The sequence below is a fragment of the Muscardinus avellanarius genome (assembly GCF_963383645.1).
Source record: "Muscardinus avellanarius genome assembly, chromosome: 4".
Lineage (NCBI taxonomy): Eukaryota > Metazoa > Chordata > Mammalia > Rodentia > Gliridae > Muscardinus > Muscardinus avellanarius.
The window spans coordinates 3789685-3810909 of NC_137789.1; the positions used below are offsets into that span (position 1 = coordinate 3789685).

Genomic DNA, 21225 nt, shown 5'->3' on the forward strand with positions numbered 1-21225 from the left:
CCCAGTTTAGTTTTTATTTTGAGACAGGGTCTCACTAAGTTGTGGAGGGCCTAAGTTGCTGAGGTTGGCCTTGAAACTCTGATCCTCCTGTCTCAGCCTACCAAGTATTGGGATTACAAGCGTGTGCCACCACACCCAACTAATACTCTGCTCTTCTGGTCACAGTGCCTTTGCAGCTCTGTGGTGGGACGTGGAGTGGGCAGAGCACAGTAGGAGCGGACCAAGGCAAGTGTCCTTCTTTCTCTGAGATTCAGGGTGAGGGTGCTGTTGTTGGGTTAAGTTGAACACATGCATGTTAAGCACCCGCCCTGTGAGACTCTGACCATACAGAGCATGGTTCCCGTTGGAGGATCCCAGCCTGCGCTGCCGTGTGGCTAGCAAGGCACGACGGGAAGGTGCTCTGTGCCTGGCATCACGTTGAGAAGGGCCAGCCTCGCCCTCGGGGCCTCAGGCACCCTGCTGGTACCTGTGCTATACAGGAGCCTCACGACCGAGGAGGGTTGGAGGTGAGGGGAACTCTGTAAAGCCAGGCTGAGAAGAGCCTTTGCCTAAATAAGATTATCACCTGTCCACGTGTCACCCACTGACACAAAGTTAAGTTCCACAGAGCAAGCGTTTATGGAATACCTGCTCTGTGCTGAGTCCCGTGAGAGAAGTAGCAAAGTCGAAAGCTTACTGATTCAAAATAATAATGAAGTTAAAATTCCCTGATATCGAGAACCCAGGGAGAAGGGGCCAGGCGTGGTGGCCCACACTTGTAATCCCAGCATTTGGGAGGCTGAGACAGAAGGATCGCGGTTTGCGGCTAGCCTCAGCCACTTAGTGAGGCCCTTTACAACTCAATCAGACCCTGTTTTAAAATAAAGAATGAAAAAATAGGGCTGGGGTGGAGCTCAGAGGTAGAGTGCCCCCTGGGTTCTACCCTCACTACCGCAAAAAAAAATAAAAAATAAAAAAATAAAAAAATAAAAAAATAAAAAATAAAAAAGAACACAGGGAGAAAAATACAAATAGAATCAAGCATGAAAGCGGGCTGAGTGCAGTGGCACACGCTTGTGATCCCAGTACTTGGGAGACTGAGACAGGAGGATCACAGGTTCAGGTGGATCTTCAGCAACTCAGCAAGACCTTGTTTCAAAATAAAAGATAAAAAGGAGTGGGGGGTTGTAGCTTGGAGGTAGAATGCCTGCGGGTTCAATCTCCAGTACAAAAAAATGCTATAGATACAAAGGAGAACACGATTAGTAGTTACAAGTCAGCCTGCATGGATGCACATTGTGTGTGTGTGTCGCTAGAGATCAAGTCTGGGGCCTTGTACATACTAGGTACATGCCTTACCACTTCATCCCCGACCTATTTAGCTTCATTTTATTACTTTATTATATAACACAGGGCTGCCCAGGGGTGCTCTGAGCCGCGGCACCGAGCCATGGCTCCGGCCATTTCTTTATTTTTTCTTTTTAATTTTGGAGACAAGGCCTCACTCAGTTACCTAGTCTACTCTCAAACTTGCGATCATCCTGCCCGAGCTTCCCAAGGAGCTGAAATCACTGCCATTAGATGACACCAGAAACGTGTGAAATGCACACATTTGGTATTTTAACTTTTTAGAGGTAGGAGCTATTGTTGTTTTCATGAGATTATTTTTCCCCTAGTGCGCAGTCTTTTCTGTCCTCTCTGCCCATCCTGAGATGGCGCAGGATGCCCTGGGTCTCCTTTCGGACGCTTAGTGTTACTAGTCTACAGCTAGAACCCATCTCAAAGTGCGAGTCGCTAGGAGCAGCCAGGCAAGCTGTCTCTGGCCCTTTATCTAGGTCTTCTACTGTCTCTTGTGAAAAGGCTAACTTGATCTTGACTTGCTTTTGCCCTTGGCCAAAAACCTATTACCTGTATCAGTGTGGGTTATTTTTGGAACCTATTCTTATCTATTGATTTACTGGTCCTAGCTGGTGCAATAGGCCAAAAGGAAAAATAACTTTAAAAAGACATAGATGTTAGAAGTGAGACGCTGAGACTGTCTTTATCTGCAGATGTGGTTTTGTACGATATGTCATCCCCTCAATGTGTAAACTCTCCCAGGAGTCCTAAGAAAGAGACTGACAGGTTGGAAAAGGTGGTCAAACGGAATGAATATGTAACTCAAAAAAGACGAGAAAATGGCCCAAATGTGGGAAGAGATGTTCAGCTTTCATACAATGCAAAATTGTCAAATAAAGCTACTCTCAGGTTTCTAAAATCTGTCCAAACATCAAAAAAGTAAAATAAAAACGGGCAACATATCTTACTTTGAGATTTTTTTTTCTGGTGTGTGTTAATGGTACGGAATGTTGGATCTCACCGCGGGTGACGGTACACACATGATTTGACCAGTCTGATGCCAGTACCTCCGCCTCCCTCCCCCTCTCCCGATCCTCGGCCCAGCTGGCCCTCCTGTGCCTTCACGACAGCTCCCCCACCTCATTTTTGACATATGAGAGAAACCTGGTTCTTGACTCTCTGAGTCTGGCTCATTTTGCTGACATCCTGATCCATCTAATGTCCTGCAGACGTGACTGCGATCTTCTTTAGGGCTGTCCACGACTCCACGCTGTGTACGCACCACATTTTCTTCACCTGTTCATCCGTGGATGGACACCCGGGCTGACTCATCACTTGGCTGTGGTGAATCGTGCTGTGGGGAGCCTGTGTGTGTGTGAGCTTTCAAGACTGAGAAGTGCTCTCAACTGCTGTTAACATGTGAAATGGCTCAACCTTTACTGAAGCTATTTTGGTTGGCTCTATCAAAATTACAAATACATGAACGTTTTGACCCAGGACCCCCCCCCCACCCTTGGAAACATATCTTTCAGAAATATCAATGGACACGGAAAGCGATTTATGTACAAGACGGTTATCGTGTTCATAACGACAGAATAGCATAAACAACCAAGGAGTCAGCAGGGAGGGGGCGTTGAACTTACTGCACTCCTCCCAGTGGGATGCCACCGTGTCTATAATGCTTCACACAGAATATTCTGTGAGTAATGCGTTCTCTGAGCTAGAACACAAAAATCTGCAGGCTGTCTGAAGTGAGTTACTCAGCAAAGTGCACACTTGGATATTGTACGCTTGTTTTTACTTTTTATAAGGTGGCCAGAGGTAGTGGGGAGGAAAGAAGCTTGTACCTGTATTATTTTGTATCTGCGTGAACAAACACCTGGCAGGACCCTAACAAAAATGAATGGGAGCAGTTACCCACCTGAGTTGGGACTAGAGAACGGGGTGGATGCGCCATCTCGGTGTGTACCACCTTGCATGGTAGGTCTAGAGGGTGTGAATATATTACCTACTGGGGAAAAAAGGACAGAATCTAAGTGTGATGGGTGCTACTGCAGAGTAAGAACAGAGTGCCGGAGGGAGGACCTCTCCCGGAGCCCCTGCAAAAGCTTCTCAGAGAGAGGACCCTCGGGCAGAGGATAAGGACGTGAGGACCTGGCAGCCCTCTGTGCTGCGCTCTGAGGCGTTTGGGGTCCTGGATGCCTTCTGAGTCCATCCTCTCCATCTCCCGGGCAGGTGGGCTGGGGTCAGCCTAGAGCCCTCCAGTCTCTCTTTTTGCTTGGTTTTCTAACATCCCCAGACACACGGACCCGCCTCCTTCCGGACCTCGTGTCCTGACACCTGTTGGCCAGCCCAGACCCCCTGGGCCTCCCGAAGTGGGAGCTGTTTCGATGGCTGCCATTGCCCACACCTGTCCCCGCAGTGCTGTGGCTGTGCTATTTAATTTGTAGCTACTTGGCATCTTTAAGGCATAATTAACACCGAAGAGAGACTTTGGCCAAAAGTGCTAATTAACTGGAAAGTGTTGGTATGGCTTTCATTTGTATATTTCACTGACCTTAAATAAACTGTTGGGCTGGTCTCTTGGGGGATGAGCCCCAGCCACGGTTCTGAGTGTTTGACTCACTTAAGTGGACCACATCTCAGCTATTAATTTTATGTCATATCAAAGAAATAGAGCAGAAGGAAATCCGCGGTGACAGGTTCAATTGGGGTCTCAAAACATTAGAGATCTACTTATACTTTTAAATTGGCTAGGATGTGTCTGAGGGTGATTGTTTTTCTCTGGCAATAGCCTCAGTTCTAGTAGAACTCGCGGAACATTAGATTAATTATGCAGGGTGAACAATAACAGTTCATATAAGAGCTGATCAAAATCTCAGGCAACATTGCAGGACGAGCAGATTCTGAGCGAGGAGACCGAGAGCGAGAGGAGCGGAGGGACTTTTCCAAGGTCCTGTGAAGATTTCTTTGCAGCTGCTGTAACCTCACTCCCTTGACCTGCCACAGGCCCTGGGACTCCCGAATCTCCTCCGCAGGTTCCTGCAGGTTCCGTGTTTGTCCTCAGACCATGTCAACGTGGTCTGCTCTGTGACTTGAGGATCTTGTTCTGTTTTGCAAGAATGACTGTGCGCCTATACAAAACAGACTTTGCTGCGTGTGATTTGCACTGTGTGGGTGCAGCTTCACGAGCTGTCATCTGACAGCGTTTGGCAAGTCAGCACGCCATGGGATTGCCACCACCATCAAGATGTTGGACGTTTTGTTCATCATCAGCCATCAGGGAGATGCAAATCAGAACTACACTGAGATTCCATCTAAGCCCAGTCAGAGTGGCAAGCATAAAGAAATCAAACAACAAATGCTGGCGAGGATGTGGGGAAAGAGGAACTCTTTTGCGCTGTTGGTGGGAGTGCAAACTAGTTCAGCTGCTATGGAGATCAGTGTGGAGAATCCTTAGAAAACTGGGAATGGGCTGGGCGTGGTGGCGCACGCTTGTAATCCCCGCGCTTGGGAGGCAGAGACAGGAGGATCACGCAGGTTCAAAGCCAGCCGCGTGCACTGGCTTAGGAGACCCTGTTTCCAAATAAAAATATTAAAAAATAGGTCTGGGAGTGTAGCCTAGAGGTAGAAGGGCTTCCAGGAACCCCAGTACCACCAAAAAAAAAAAAAAAAAAAAAAAAAAAAACTGGGAATGGATCCACCATATGATCCGGCTATACCACTCCTGGGTATCTTTCCAAAGGGGTTGAAATCAGAGAAATACAGCAACATATGCATACCCATGTTCATAGCAGCACAATTCATAATAGCCAAAATATGGAACCAACCTAGGTCTCCATCAACAGATGAATGGATTGCAAAATTATGGGAAATACACACAATGGAATTCTACTCAGCTATAAAGAACAAAACCATGTCATTCGCAAGAAGATGGAAAGACCTGGAGAACATTATGTTAAGTGATCAGCCAGGCACAGAAAGAGAAGGGACATAAGTTTTCTCTAATATGCCCAAACTGGGGAGCACTGGGGATACCAGAGGGACTCCAGATGATGGAGGGGAAACCTCAGCAAAGCTAGAAAGGAAGGATGGGAGAGGAAGAAGGCTGAGGTTGATTAATGGCAGAGCTACATTCGAATATGTGTATAAGTGTGAATGTAGCACAGTCAACCTGGACACTCATTGTTGGGAGGGGGAGGGGAAGTGAGAGGGGGAGAGGGCCCCAAGCACAGTCTGAATGTATGCCATTGTCAATATGATCCACATAAAAATTAAAAAGAGGTAAGACTGAAAAAAAGGTGGATGTTTTATGACCCTCAAAATGACCTCGATTTCTCTGCAGTCAGTTCTTTCCTGTCCTCAACATCGCTGATTCTCTTCTTGTCATCAAAGATTGACCTTCTTAGTAGCTGGTGTCCATACAGGCAGGCAGTGTAGACTCTTTGGGGCCTGGCTTCTCTCACAGTGTAGACTCTTTGGGGTCTGGCTTCTCTGTTTGGTTTTTCTATGTTGTCGTGTGTCAGCGATTTGTTCGTTTTTTATGTATGATATCCATTTTACGGATCATGGCAATTTCTTTCAGTCACCCACCTCTTCCCAGACAGACACTGACATGATTTCTAGTTTGGGGTTAAGTTTCTGTAGACATTCACATACATGTATTTATATGCTGGATACATTCTTTTCCTTTGTAGGAGTTGTTTTACTGAATGGTAATGCATTAATTGTAGACTGAAGTTTATAAGGAATTGCTTAGCTATTTTTCAATTATTAAACTATTTTATTTCCCTCGTAATTTCTGAGAGCTCCAGTAGATGACTTAGGATTTTTTAAAAACACAATCATGTAGCCTGAGAACAGTTTTACTTCTTCCTTTAGACATGGATACCTTTAATTTCTCGATGTATGAACTTGCTATGATCTCAAATATAATGTTGATAGAAGTGGCAGCTACAGATTTGCCTTATTCTGGATTTTTAGGTGTAAAATATTCTCTTCTTTACCATAAAGTATGATTTTAATGGTAAGTTTTTCATGGATGTATTTTAAAGTTGTGGACATATTTTTCTATGTCCACTTAGCTGAGAGGTGTTAAAAAACTTGTAAATGGGTTTTGAATTTTGTCAGTTGCTTTTTTTCTGAAGCTATTGATCATAAGCCTTTTTCTTCTACTAGCAATCTGTTAATATAATGAATTACATTGATTGATGTTTAAACCAACCTTGCATTGCTGAGTTATGATTTACTTGGTCATGGCATATGATCCATTTTATATGATACTGAGTTTTATTCAGCAACATTTTGTTAATGATGTTTATGTTCAAATTAACAAGTGATAAGCCGGGCGTGGTGGCGCACGCTTGTAATTCCCGCGCTTGGGAGGCAGAGACAGGAGGATCGCACTGGTTCGAAGCCAGCCTTGCTGGCTTAAGAGACCCTGTTTCCAAATTTAAAAAAATGTAAAATAGGTCTGGGAGTGTAGCCCGGAGGTAGAAGGGTTCCCAGGGACCCCAGTACCACCAATAAATAAATAAATAAATAAATAAATAAATAAATAAATATACAAGTGATATAGTCCTTATGAATAGCTTTATTATAAGCTGTTTCTAATTTTAACATTTTGTTCTGATGTAAGTTTTCTCCATTCTTACATTTTCTGAAGATGTTTATACAAAGTTAGTATGTATTCTCACACAAGTGTTGGGTAGAATTTAGTGGGGAAGCCATCTGAGCATGGGGTCTCTTTTAGGACGATTTTGAAAAATTATGAACCCAGTGTGTTCACATGACTCGGGGCTCTGAGTTTTCTCTCTCCCTTTCATTTGGAACGTGTGTTCACCGAGCCCGACCTGTGGAATCCCTGGCACAGAATCGCCCACACGTTCCCTCCTCGTCCCTTTGCTGTCTGTAGGATCTGTACTGGTGCTCACTCTTCTTCCCCGTGTGACCACTTTGTTTCTCCTTTTGTCCTTGACCAACCTGAGAGTTTTATTGCCTCGTTACCTTTTTGATACTTTCAAGAAGTAGATTTTAGATTATTTTTTTAAGCGTTGACTCGACCTGCGCGCCTCTGTTGGCCGTTCCTGTGTGACTCCTGCTTGCCAGGCACACAGTCCTTTCTGCTCTGTGTGCAGCTCAACACACTTATCTATGACATGCATGCCACAGTTTATTTTAGAGGTATATGGATTTGTTTCTTTTGCTAGACCTGAGTGTCTAGGATGTCTTTGCCTTTTTATTTTCTGCTGTAGGCTCGGGCATCCAAGGGCAGCAAATGAGGGGAGCTGTGGGTGAGTGATGCCCCTCTGAGCAGCTCGCATGCGTGGCCGGGAGAGGGATGTGCATCCTGGTAGCTCTCTGGTCCAGTCCTGAAGATGTTCTTTCTGGATGAGCAGGCTCGGCTGGTCACCTCGCTGCACCCAGCCTCCTTCAAGAAAACAGCGCTTTTCCTGCAGAGGTCTTTGTAATATTATAATCACGTTGCACAGGTTACCACAGGCCCAGGTCATTTGGCACTTCGAGGTGCTCCATAAAAGGTGATCATCGAAAGGCATTTATTTTAGCTTAACAGCAACAAGAAAATTCAGTTGTTGCAAGCCTAGAAAAGACTTTATTTTTAGTTCCTTTCTCATTACTGATTCTTAAAGTAGTCTTCTCAAGATACAGATTAAAAAATACTCTTGGAAGGAAGTCTTATAGTTGCATAGCACTTTGATTTCTATTACTCTTCTTGGAAAATAAAAGCTTGAACATTCTGTATCTTTGGCTGCACCAGCCCACTTTATGATTTTATTAAAATATTCTAATCTTACCAGTCTGAGGAGGCTTTTTGTTGCTTTTAATCATTAGCAGGAAAGGCAGTAATGCTCAATTTCACAAAACTTTCTGTGCTTGATTTTCATAAATTAGATATTTCCTCCCATAATTACATCTTTTCCTTGGTTTCCACAGAGAAAAGAAGCAGTCAATCCCCAAAAAATAGAAACCTGGAGTGCTTCTTCTTTGTAGGATGACACCTGACAGTCACCTCTCTCTGTGCTTTTGCTCAGTCCCCAGGTGATTCCGCCTACTTCACTCTCTGCAGGTGACTTTTAAGTTTATCTATAAAACAAAACATAAGAAGCCAGTGTGACACTCGCTGTCACCTCACTAATCGTGGCTTTTCACAGCCATCGCCAGAGTCCTCTTATTTATTTTCTCGCCGGTCCTGCTTGCAATTTGAGGGCGGAGCCACACACGAGTCAGGTGACGGGGTGTGCTCAGATGTGCACGTGTTTGGTATTCCCTGAGCTTTCTGAGATTCTGAGCTGTTCTTTGGACTAAGGGGAGTGGACAAAGAATTCAGGGTTTTGGCAAGATCAGAATAGGATTCTTGAACTTTAAAAATAAAAAGCTCTGTTTCACTGGGCGCTTTGTGAGCAAGCAGTAACGTCTACGTGGATGCATCCCTGGGAGTACTGGTAGGACCCTGTAAACATCTAGGCGTGAAGATGCCTCAGGTGGGGGAGGCGAGTCGGAACAAAGGGCTTTTAAAATGGGTTTGAAGGACTCACACAGACGTTTCTGCGAGGAAGGTACAGGGAGGCCAAAGGGAACACGAGAAACTGTTCAACACCACTGCTCCTCGGGGGAGGCAACCAGAGTCGCAGCGAGGTGCCCATCCACACCTTCTATGGCCAGCCCCAGAGAACAGAAAGCAAATGTTGGTGAGGTTGTTGAGAAATGGGAGCCCTTGTGCACACTGTTGACAGTGTAAACTGGTCCACACCGCTGCTGTGGAAAACAAGACTGTGACACTTCAAAAAAGTCAAATGTGAAATAACCAGACAACCCAGGAACTCCACTTCCTATGCACCCCAAAGAACTGAAGGCAGAGGCTTGATATTACACACCCATGCTCTCAGCAGTGCCATGAATAAGGGCCAAAAAGCAGAAGCAACCCAAGTGTGCGTTGACTGGAGAGTGGGTCAATGAAATGGGCTATATTCATGCACTAGAATGGTATCGTCTTAAAAGGAAATTCTGCAGTGTGCATGGACTTGAGGACATCTTGCTAAGGGAACTAAGCCAGTCCCAGAAGGACAAATACTATGTGATTCCAGGTAGGAGAGGCAGAAAGGAAGAAGGTTGCCAGAGGCTGGGGAAGGTGGGGATGGGCAGGTAGTGTTTAATGGGTCCTGAGGTTCAATTTGGGAAGAGGAGGACATTCTGGAAATGGATAGGGTCATGGATTATCAACTGTGTAAATGTACTTGAGTGATACAGAACTGTATGCTTAAAAAGAATTAAAATAGTAATTTTTATTGGGCATATTATCTCACCATAAAACATGTTAAAAAAAAAAAAACTGGACTGAGACTCATTTTCCTATGCAGAGTTTCTCTGACTTAGGGTGTCAGGGCAGGTTGCAGATGGAGGAAGGACTTGATTTAATGAGCGACTACTTGTTCTTCTAGTCTGCTTTTGTACAGAGTTCTCACTGAAGCCTCACTGAGACTAGTATTCCTCATTGTTCTCACCTAACAGTCGAGATGCCCAGGCTAAGAATGGGGAGAGAAAGTGCCCGGGATCTCCCAGAGCCAGAACAGCAAGCCAGACTTTGCTGGTGTCCACGCCTGCTGTCCTCCAGGCCGCACAGGCTGTCGGGAACCTGTCAGCCACCTTCCTGTGGGCGCCCCGCCCCTCCTTGGCATGCCATCACCGTGACACTGGGCACACACAGTAGGCTCTTTAAAACCTCCTATGGCTGCGGCTGTCTCCTGGTTGGAGAGAACTAGGTCAACTAGAACAGCAACTGCAGATGAGGCGCACCATGCCAGAGGCTTCTTGTAGGGAGAGGCTGCAAGCTCGGGGAGGAGGGTGGAGGGCTGCTATGAGCCTCCTCCCAGGCCCTGCAAAAGCTGGGTGCGCTCATGAGCAAGCTCTCATGAGCTCCCGCACCCCAGCACCACACCTGCCGTGTTCCTCCCCTGCTCTCTGCCACTTGTGGAAAGTGAGCCCATGGAGCATTAGTGACCCCCTGATTGCCAGGCCTGGCAGGAGCTTCCTCAACCTTTTTGATGTGACCTCGCCGCCACGGTGGTCGTCACTGACTCTGCGCCCTGACGCTCGCCCTCCTTCGATTTCCAGGGCGGCGTCCTGTCAGTTTGGGGCTTGCTGCTTGTTTAGGGTGCCCTACCCATGAAAACATCACCTGATCCAAAGGCACGGCTTCTGTGTTTGCTTCAAGAGTTTTACCTGCTGGTTTTTGATGTAAAGGGCCACATAGTGAGTCTTTCAGGCCTTGAGAGCCCTGCTTGGTCTCTGTCGCACATCCTTCTTTTTTAGGTTAGGATTTATTTTCCTTAATAAAAAACCCTAAAACCCGTCCTTAGCTCCCAGGTCACACAAGAGCAGACCATGGCCAGTTTGGCCCGTGGGCTGTAGTCTCGGGACATGCTGGGGAAGCTTGCATCCTTTTAGCCTGGAGTTGAGCTGGGCTGGGATTCCTTGTTGCTGGTTACTCTGAATTCCTCTAGTGTTGCCTTGCTGTGGGGCTGGGGAGGGGCTGCCAGATGCCCGTGTTGTTTCCATAATCTTTGCCCTCCGCCCTCAGCTCCTCCCCCTCCTGCACACAGTAGGCTGGGTCTGTCCACACCTCCCCAGGGCCCTCTAGGTTGGGGCAGGCCAGGTGGGGTTCCCTGTTGTCCCTGCCCCTCCTGAGTCTCAGGTAGGTGCCCTGAACCTGGGGCTTGGCATTCCTGGCCCTGCAGCCAGCCATCTCTGCCTACATGATGGTGGCACCCAGCCTCAGCCACAGTGGAACCGCCTGAGCTGATGACTCCCGCTGGAGAGGAGCCTCGGCCAACTCAGTGTTGTCAACTTCTTGTCTTTGCAGACTCTGGAAGCTATCCTGAACTTCAAATACTCCGGAGGCCCAGGCCACGTGGAAGGGTATTACCGGAGCCTCTCCCTGGGACTGCACGTGGAGGTCGAGCCATCCGTGTTCTTCACCAGAGTCAGCACACTCCCCGCGTCCAGGTAACTGCAATGGCCATGAATCTGGCAGAGCTGTGTTTGGAGGACTGACCTCTGGTTCAGTTCCGAGTGGCTGCCCATTGGAACGGCCCCTTTGTGCAGGGCGCTCAGCCCCTCTGGCTCTGAGGTTTTTCATGGGAAGGCAGTGTCCTACAGGAACCGCCTTTCTAGGTGCTCAGAGAGAGTGGGCTGCCCGGCTGCTGCGGCAGCAGGTGGAGGACTGTGTCTCTGAGCAGGGGCTGTTCTCAGGCCCGGAGGAGCCCAGCATCTGTGAGCTGGCCGCTTTCTTTCCTGGCCTGGCTGTCCAGCCCTGTCGGAGCTCCTGGCCCTGAGCAGCATTGGTCACTTCTGCCCAGGAGCCCCTCTTGCACAGGGCTCTCTCTGTGTCCGGCTCTTCAGGGGGAAGGAATTGGATGGGTTGTCTACTACTTCAAAGCCAGAAGTGGCCAGGGGTGCTGGGGTGTTCTTCTCTTAGGTGGCAGAGTGAGCTTTTCATCTCCAACTTTGACCTGTGGTGCAATGGAGGTGGCAGGGCCTGGGTGGAGCCCTGTCTGGCTGGAGGGGGCCCCTCAGTGCTCGGAGTCCTGCCCTCACCTGTGCAGCTTCAGGAGCCAGGGCAGGCCACTGCTGAGCTCACCGGTTCCCAGGCCTGTCATGTTTGTGGGGAGAGCAGCTTGGTCAGTATTATGAATCTTCATAGTTTAGCAGCTATGAGGCCAAAATATTTACCTGTCTATCTTTAAACACGAAGCAGGTAGCGGGGACACCGTAGCCCCCTCCCCAGAGCCCATGGTGTAAAATTGAGCAGTGTTGTTGTTGCTGTTAATGTTGACATAAAAATCCATTTAAAATGATACAGCCCCAAATAATAAGTGTGGTTTTGGTTTATAGGAAGGGCTATTTTTCTTCCCAGCCATCGGAGAATGGCTTCAGCGAGAATTAATGGCTTAGCAGGGCCTTTTAGCGCCACATTTCATGATCTATCACTTTCTCGGTCCTGAGAGTAATAATCTACGCTGCCAAGACTCGCCTCTGTTTTGAATTTGTATGAAACATCGAGGCACTCGCCGCGGGGAGGAGGGCAGCGTGGCCAGGATGCTGCCAGAGGACATCAGGGTACCAGGTCCCTTCTGTACATCAGCCCTGCCCGCCACACACCTACTAGGCCTCCCACTTCCCTCATAAATAATTCTCAGAAATGGCGCAGGTTGTTACTGGATTCTTTTTTCCCCCTATTGATATCTAACTTCCACGTCATGGCTCCCGTGGTTCCAAATGACAATTTAAGGTGAGAAAAACGCTTTTTTGTGGTAGGCTGTGAACAGATTTGGAAAAATAAGTTATTAGCTGAAATGCTGGTTGGGTCTCGATCCCCAGCCTGTGGCCTGCCCTGCCTCCCCCCCCGCCCATGTGTTCCTGTTTCCTGCTCTTGAGATTCGACTTCTAAGCTTCTTTTTTCTCTTATCCCTAATCTAATTTGTCACCAAATCCTGATAATGGAGCCTCTGAAATGTCTCCTGATTGCCCTGTATGTTTCTCTCTGCACCTTCAGCACTGTGGGAAGAAGTGCCCAGTTGACCCCGTGCCTCCAGCGCTGCTGCTGGCCATCCTTTCCATTCTAATGTCCCAGTGTGGATATCCTTGCACAGACTTCCCTACTGTCCCAAGCCACTCACTGGGGTAAGGGTAGAGAGAGCAGTCTTATCCACCAGGTGCAGCACCAGGTGGACATTTCAGTCTATATACAAGAGTGCTGAACCCAAGACACAGGGAATAGTGAATAAACATAAAAGATGTTTGCCCCTCACTTTTTAATTTATTTTAGAGACTATTGACTCTTTAAATAAGAAGTAATAACATTTAATTCTGTAGCACAAGGCTGCAGAGTCAAATATATAACAAAGAGCTAAATGAATAAAATATGTAAGGAAAAAGTAGTACAAAGAATGGGTGGAAAATATACGTTCTTATGTGATATGCAAAGTATTACAATGTTACCTGAAGTTAGAATATAACCTGCTAATATGCATATTATACACTCTTGAGCAATCACTTGAGGTATAAATAATCAGCTGGAAGAGATAAAATGGAATATTAGAAATACTTGATCCAGTCAGAGTAATAGGTATCGGAAAGGAATGAGGAATACGCAGTCAGGTGGGAAACAAATATCAACAAGGCAGACATAAACCTGAGGCATCGAGAATTACATTAAATGTAAATGGACTAAGCACTGCACTTAGGAGTGGGGACTTGCCAGGTGAGTGACACACGCACGTCACCCCAGTACTTGAGAGGGTGAGAGAGGTGGGTCGTGGGTTTGACACTAGTGTGCAGTAACTTAGCAAAATACTGTTTCAACAACAAAAAGAACAACAGTGGAAAAGATTAAAAATAAAGGGCTGGATGTGATTCAGTGACAGAAAGCCCTGGGTTCTGAGGAACTGAGATGGCAACTGAGATTCTTTTTATGTATAAAAATAAAAAGGTGGGAAAGTACGTACATGTAAATGCCAATACTTAGACAATGTGGGTATATTAATATTCAACAAATGCACTTTTAAGAGAAAAAGAGTTGCTAGAACCATAGTTCTATAGTAATGATAGGTCATAGTAATGATAGTAGTCCTAAATATAAATGTATTGAAAAATATAACTTCAAAATAAAATAGAGATACCAAAGGGAGAAACATAGTTGGATATTGCAACATTTGATAGCATAAGTAGACAAATAGAAAAACCCCTCACACCCAAGAAAACTATTTATGTAGCAAGCTTAGATGGTTCCATTAACCAGCTTCTCCAGATCAATATTTATAAAATAGTAAATGCTTATATTAGAAAAATTTAATGGTTTTAAATCAGTAATACAGCTTATATATTAGATAAGGAAGAGCAAAATGTACTCAGAACAAACAATATCAGTAATAAAGAGAAGAGTGGATATCAGTGAAATAGAACAGGAAAAAGAGTATATACGGCCTGTGAAACCAACAGCTGGGTCTTTGAAAATATTAATGAAAAGAGTAATAATAAAATTAATAAATTATAACCAGGATAATCAGGAAAATGAAAAAATAAAAATTAACAATGGAAATGAAAGAGGCCACATTATTATAGTTTCTGTGGACATTGAAAGAATAATAAGGAAGTATTGTGAAAAATTACATTCTCATAAATTTGACAACCTCGATGACATGGACAAATATTTTGAGGGCGGCAAAGCACTAAAATTGTTTCAAGAAGAAACAGATCAATTGAATAGGTAAAAGAATTTAAGTATTTATTTATTTATTTATTTATTTATTTATTTATTTATTTATTTATTGCGGGTCTGGGGATGGAACCCAGGGGCATTTGACCTCCAAGCTACATCCCCTGTCCTATATTTTAGTCTTTTTTTTTTTTTTTTTTTTTTTTTTTTGCCGGTCTGGGGATGGAACCCAGGGGCATTCAACCTCTGAGCTACACCCCCTGCCCTGATTTTTATTCTTTATTTTGAAACAGGGTCTCACTGAGTTGCGGAGGGCCTCACCAAGTAGCTGAGGCTGTCGTAAACCTCGATCCTCTGGTCTCAGCCTCTCGAATGCTGGGATTCCAAGCGTGCTCACCACGCCCGGCTTAAATTCTCATCTAAAAACTTCCCATGAATCAAACTTTAGGCTGAGGTGGCTTTGCTGTGAGATCTATCAAGCTTGTGAGAACAAAAGAACTACCTTTACACAGACTCTTTCAGAAAGCAGAGAAGGAGGAATCCTTTCCAGCGCCCATTTCATAACACCAGCATGGCCTTGCTGTCAGACATACTCAGACAGTATGAGACAAGAAAACCCGAGACCAGTGGCCTCATGAGTGCAGATGTAGAGTGTGCAGGTAAAATGCCAACCAAGTCAGCGCTGGCGCTGCAGAACGGAGCCACACGCCATGAGCAATCCGGCTTAACCCAGAAATGCACGTTTCGTTTTGTTGTATTAACCATCGAAAAGCCAGTCACTGGAATTTACCGCAGGAGCAAAATAAAGAGGAAAAGCAGTCATGTCGTGCCAGTTGCCGACCAATCACCATCTAACAAAACTCAAGGTTCATTTAGCTGGAAACCTGACAAGCTGAGGAGAGGAGGGGAGAGGAGGGGAGGGGAGGGGAGGAGAGGAGAGGAGAGGAGATCCTTACCTGAGAAAAACCGTGGAGAGAACCCGCAGTTAATGCTGCACCGTGGAGGAAGCTCGCTCACCGTCCTCCAAGACTGCTAGTTGGGCAAGCATGCCTGCTGTTAACACTGATTTTTTTTTTCCCCCTGGCGGTCCTACCCAGGAAAATAAGGGGAAAAAAATTAAAGGTATAAAAAGTGGAGATGAAACAAAATCATTGTTATTCACATATCTTTCTTTGTATGGTACACATGATCATGTATAAAACTATCCTAGGAGATCTGCCGCACCAGATCAGTTGATTTAGGGAGATGCCAATAAGTATGTACAAAGTATTGTATTTCTATGAACTAGCAACTAGTAAATTGAAGACAAAATTTTGAAAAGAATGTCTATAATAGAGTAAAAAACATAAAGCCCTTAGGGATAAATGTCTAAAATATGATCTTTACCTTGAAAATGACAAAACATGACTAAGAGAACTTAATGACCTCAACAATTGCAGAGGCGTATCATGCTGATGGGATGGTAGTCAGTCATGGTTGATACCGGTTTTCCCAACACTGATTATAAATTTGTTGCATACCAATCAAAATCCTAGCAGTACTGTTTAGAAGACATTTGCAATGTTTAAATTTTTTTAAAAAATGGAACAGAACTAGAATAGACAGATTGCCTGAACGAAAGAGAAGAGCAAAGTCGGAGGACTTAGGTTATATGATCTTAAGACAGTGTAAAGTCATGCTAATCAAGAGGGTGCTGCTTATGTAAAGACAGGTAAAGAGATCAACAGACCATAATAGTCCAGAAATAAATACGGTCGTGTGACGTTGGTTGATTTCAGGAAGACGCACAAACACTTTCAAGAAGAAAGCAAAGTTAGCCAGGCGTGGTAGCACACACTTGTAATCCCAGCATTTGGGAGGCCGAAACAGGAGGATCGCAGCTCCAAGGACAGCCTCAGCTATTTAGTGAGACTCTCTTTCAAAGTAAATAATAAAAAATAGGACAGCTCAGCTCAGAGGTAGAATGCCCCTGGGTTCCATCCAGTACCACAAAACAAACAAACAACAACAAAAAAGAAAGCAAAGTCTTTTCTTTCTCCTCAAAGAAGATGTAGCAGAATATCTTCTTGACTTTTGGGCAAAGATTTCTTAGGATCAGGAACTGCTAAGCATAAAATAAAATATTGATGGAATATGAATTTTCACCAAAATTGGAAACTTCTACTCATATAAAGGCAAGCTATACTGTAAAACACACCGTAATATTTGAATAGTTCTCAAATGGCATTCAGTCACCGGAAAACGGATCCACGTATTTAATCATTAGAAAAATGTGAATTAAAATCACAATTTGATATAATTCTGTATTCAAGAGGATGGCTAAAATTAGAAAAACACAACAGGAGTGCTGAGGTGAGGGAGAAGCGATTGGAACCCACACGTGTGGCTTAGGGCCCACTGCTTTCAAACACACCCCTCTCTGATGACCCAGCAGTGTCACTTCTAGGTATTTACTCAAGAGAAATGTATAAATCCGTGTCCACAGAGAGACTCCTAAAAGAACTTTTGTTAACAGCTTTATTCTTAATAGCTCCAAGGGTGGAAACAGCCTAGATGCTTGGTCAGCTGGGGATGAATGTTCAACCATACAGCCAAGTTCTGCTCAGAAATCAACAGCCTCGTGTCCATGCAGCGCTGCGGGGGAACTGAGAATCATGGTGGCGATCAAAGAAGTCACAGAATACAATCCGCGTGGCACCATTACTCAGATTTCACGAGCAGGGAAACTTCCTCCGTGAGAACACTGATCTGAGCTGTCTGGACTGTAGGTTAAGTGGGTGAGGCAGGGATTGCCTGGGAAGGAGTTAGGGTCACCCGCCATCGCAGAAAGCCCCACGTCCTGCCCGGGCAGCCCATACGGTTGGTCACCCCCGTAGGAAGAGTGTCATTCTGCCTTGGTGAAATGTTGTAGATCTTGCAAGGAGGATGGTTTGAGGGTTATAGACAAGTGTCACCGATCTGCATATTTCAGAGTTGGTTCTGTCATCCTTTGTAATCATACCTCTTGACTTAAATTTTTGGTGTGTGTGTGTGTGTGTGTGTGTGTGTGTGTGTGTGTAAGCATATTTGAATAGGAGCACCTAATTTTTACTGGAGAGGTCTAGGAAGACATAAAAGGAAATGGCCCATTGTATTCATTCTCACAGGATGTGTAGGATTTTTCACCACCCAGCCCATGGCGGAATGGGGGAAGGGCATTCATTGTGTTTCTTTCTTTTTTTTTTTTTTTTTTTTGAAGATTTAAAGAAGTTTATTAGAAAGATAGAAATACAGAAAATAGGAATACAGCCCCATGCCAAAATGGCATGAGGGGGGTGACTCGAAATGAATACACCATTCATTCATTGTGTTTCTGATTCCCTCCCCAGACTTTGAGCCTTTTAGGAGCTGGGTTGAAGTCCTGTTTTTCGGAAACCTGTGTAAATGGCCGGGTCTGGACCTCAGCAGAATTGACATGCATTTGGGCACTCCGCTTTGAGTTTTCTGCGTGCTTTGACACGGCGTATTAGAAATTCATTGTTTCTCATTTGCTCCCAGTGAAGATTTTCTGTGAGCATCATGGCCTGTTAGAGCTGCATGCATCCCCAGAGAGGGTCTGCTTCAACACATTTGCATTACAAATGAGGCCTAGGGAGGCTAGAGGATTTGCCCAGCGCACACAAATTGATGTGACAGGCCCGCATCTAGACGTCCCGGCTCAAGCCCACTGCAGAGTGGACAGCAGAAGGCCACACACCTGTCAGTCTGGGCCTATATGAAGGCTCAGGCCAGCTTTAATGCAGATGCACATCAAAAGACTCTTTTACTGAGGGCACAAGATTATCCGTTCTACAGTACAACCGAAATACAAATGGAGGCAGGTCATTTGTGTCTGTGGGCCTGCCCCTCTCAGTTTTTCTAGTTCAAATGATGCTATGTCCATTCACGAAGGTATCACTACCAATTTCACTAATGTGTGGGGAGGGAAGAGGGGAGCGGGTGGGCCCCGGGGGATCCCGGCCAGCTGCGTGCGTGTATGTCTGTATCACTTTGAAATTCACTGTGGTGTATAATGCAGCGTGCCAATAAAAGCATCGAAATTTGCTAATTGTCTAGAAGAGACAGGGAAGGAGCAAACGTCTTTCTTGTTAGCCACTCTGATCGGAACCAGACATCCTGAGGCCTAAATTCTCACTGCTCCCAGCTGCTCTGGCCTCCCTGGTAGAAGCTGTGGCCCTGTGGCTTCCTCTAGCTTTGGAGGAGTCGGCCATCTCTCCCAAGCTCAGCCTCCTCTCCCCCTGCTGGGGTCGCCTTGGCTCTGCTCCTCCCTGCAGGGTGATAAGAGTCAGTCAGTTTTATTTTTCTAAACGCCATGGCACAATAGAGACGCGAGATGGAATTCTCATTGTGCTTACGTTTCCTTTCTTCCTCTGGGTACACACGGGCTTCGACTTTGTTTAGATCAGATACCTTTGAGATTCACGTTTATACCGAGCTGGCTTGTGATGTTCTTAGGAACTAGATCGAAGTGGATTAGTCCACGCTGTCCCTGGCTGAGTACTGAGCTTCCCCCTCTCCTGGGGAGCAATTGCTTTCTAGGCTATTACAATAAACGATCCAGTCTTAGACATTTCTACTCCGGGCTATGTGGAAAATACACTCCGCCGAGGAAGGCACAGGGTGTAATAAGTATTGCCTTAATTGCCTTATTAATGGAACTCACGCCTCTGGACACACCATAGCATTTGCCCTGAGTCATTTAGAAAAACTCACCTCCCCACCCCCCATGCAGGAGGGACAGACCGCTCAACCCGTGGGAAGCGCGCATCCCCAGACCCGTAACAAAGCCGTGGCAAGGGAGCGTTGTGGCATGGTAGATCGTGTTCAAACTGCTCTATTATAAATTGGTTTTAAACTTAACAAGACTAGAACTTTGGTGAGCACCAGGACTGTGAACCAAGCATTCCCGGGGCCGAGCTCAAATCTCGGCGCATTAGCTTATTTGCATCATGGTCTTGAGCCAGGCAGTTGCATGTCTTTAAGCACACACAGTTTTTGTTTTCTTTTTGAAATGGAGTTAGCATTGACCTTGCAGGGTCAGGCAGTTGGGTGTTGACAAATTGTGCACAAAGTGTCTCATGCAGTACCTGGCCCTGGGTGGCGGAGTGGACACTGGTGGTCGTTATCATTCTCCCGCGCGTGCGCTTGGTCCTCCGTCACGTCCACGGGAAGGTCCAGTCCTGTAGGGACCAGCCCTGCACAGCTGGCCCCTGGGACTTCCCGTTCCATGTCTCCACCTGTGGGAAGGCCAGTTTGCTGCCTGCCTCCCATGTTAGCATCCTCAGCTCTGAAGGCAAGCGCTCAGGCATGCTACGTTTCCACGGCACCTCGCCCAGTTGGCAACACGTATCCTCGCTGAGTGGTCAAGACCCATCGCAACCGCAGTGGGAACAGTGTGTGACCAGCGCGTGGTGAGAAGCTAGTTGTGCACTGGCTGGGCAGAGCAGGCCCTGAGGAGTGCAGACAATTGAGAACCAGTTCCCTCCCCCTGTGGTCACGGATGGCCCAAGCAGGGAGAGAAGTCAGGGCAGGTTGCTGAGGGTGCACCGACAGGGGGGACCCAACCGGCCGCGGCGACTGATGTGTTTGGACTTTCACCAGACCTCCTCTCCGGCCTTTTCACTGAGGAGGCAAGACACAGGGGAGATGTAGCTGTGTACTACCCCCATCGGCAGGGGAGCATGTGTTAGCCTGCAGAAGGGCGCGCAGTCCAGGGATGAAGAGAGCAGCATTTGAAGGTGACTGACGCCCTGTGTTGGGTTCCCAGCTCTGCCTTGGTGGGTGAGTCCTGGGCTCTTTAAGACACGGCCTCCTTATGCATGGGTGGGAGGGTCAAACCTGCAAGCTGGCTACCGCCTGTTCTCAGTGTCTGTGCATGTGTTTCAGGACACACCCTCTCTCGGTTTTCTGTTTAAAAAAGTCCCTAGGACTACTGGCACATTGTAGGGACGGGGCAAGTGAGTTGCCGTGCCAGCGTGTTCGGCTCGTGGAGTCAGATGACTTGCACCCGGTTCCTGTCTCGGTCAGGTCTCTGAGTTGCTCTGAGTTCTGCACTTCCTCACCTGGAAGTGGAGAAAGATTATACAGAAGCAACCAACACCAAAAGGACTTACAAATATAATTTGTCATTTTTTGTAATATACTTTTTTCTTTTTTTTTTTTTTTTGGTGGTACTGGGGGTGGAACCCAGGGGCTTTTCTACCTCCGGGCTACACTCCTAGACCTATTTTATACTTTATTTTGAAACAGGGTCTCACTAAGTTGCTGAGAGCCTCACTAAGTAGCTGAGGCTGACTTCAAACCTGTGCGATCCTCCTGTCTCAGCCTCCCAAGCGCTGGGATTACAAGTGGGATTACAAGCGTGTGCTACCACGCCTGGCTACCTTTCATTTTTATATAATAAAATTATCATTTTTCTCATTGGCTTGGGGTTTTAAATATTGTTTTGAAGAATGTTCCCAATTCAGATTATATAAGTATCCTCTTTAGTTTTCTGGTGATGTATTTATAATTTTACATTTTTCATTTATTCATCCATCTTTCTTTTATGCTTGTGTGCGATATGCAATTGAGAACAAATTTTTATTTTTTATTTTTTTAATTTTATATTTTTGTGCTACTGGGGTTCCTGGAAG

General features: G+C 46.0%; 1 protein-coding gene across 5 annotated transcripts in view; it reads left to right on the forward strand.

The window, feature by feature from the left end:
- The window catches only part of TRAPPC9 (trafficking protein particle complex subunit 9), a gene marked incomplete at both ends in the record, with an annotated part of 503715 nt that overhangs the window by 320652 nt on the left and 161838 nt on the right, over nucleotides 1-21225 (forward strand). For all 5 annotated transcript variants that reach the window (XM_080695229.1, XM_080695231.1, XM_080695232.1 and 2 more), the window contains one exon: nucleotides 11198-11340. In XM_080695229.1, the coding sequence (XP_080551355.1) occupies nucleotides 11198-11340 (143 nt within the window). The remainder of the gene's footprint in view (nucleotides 1-11197; nucleotides 11341-21225) is intronic.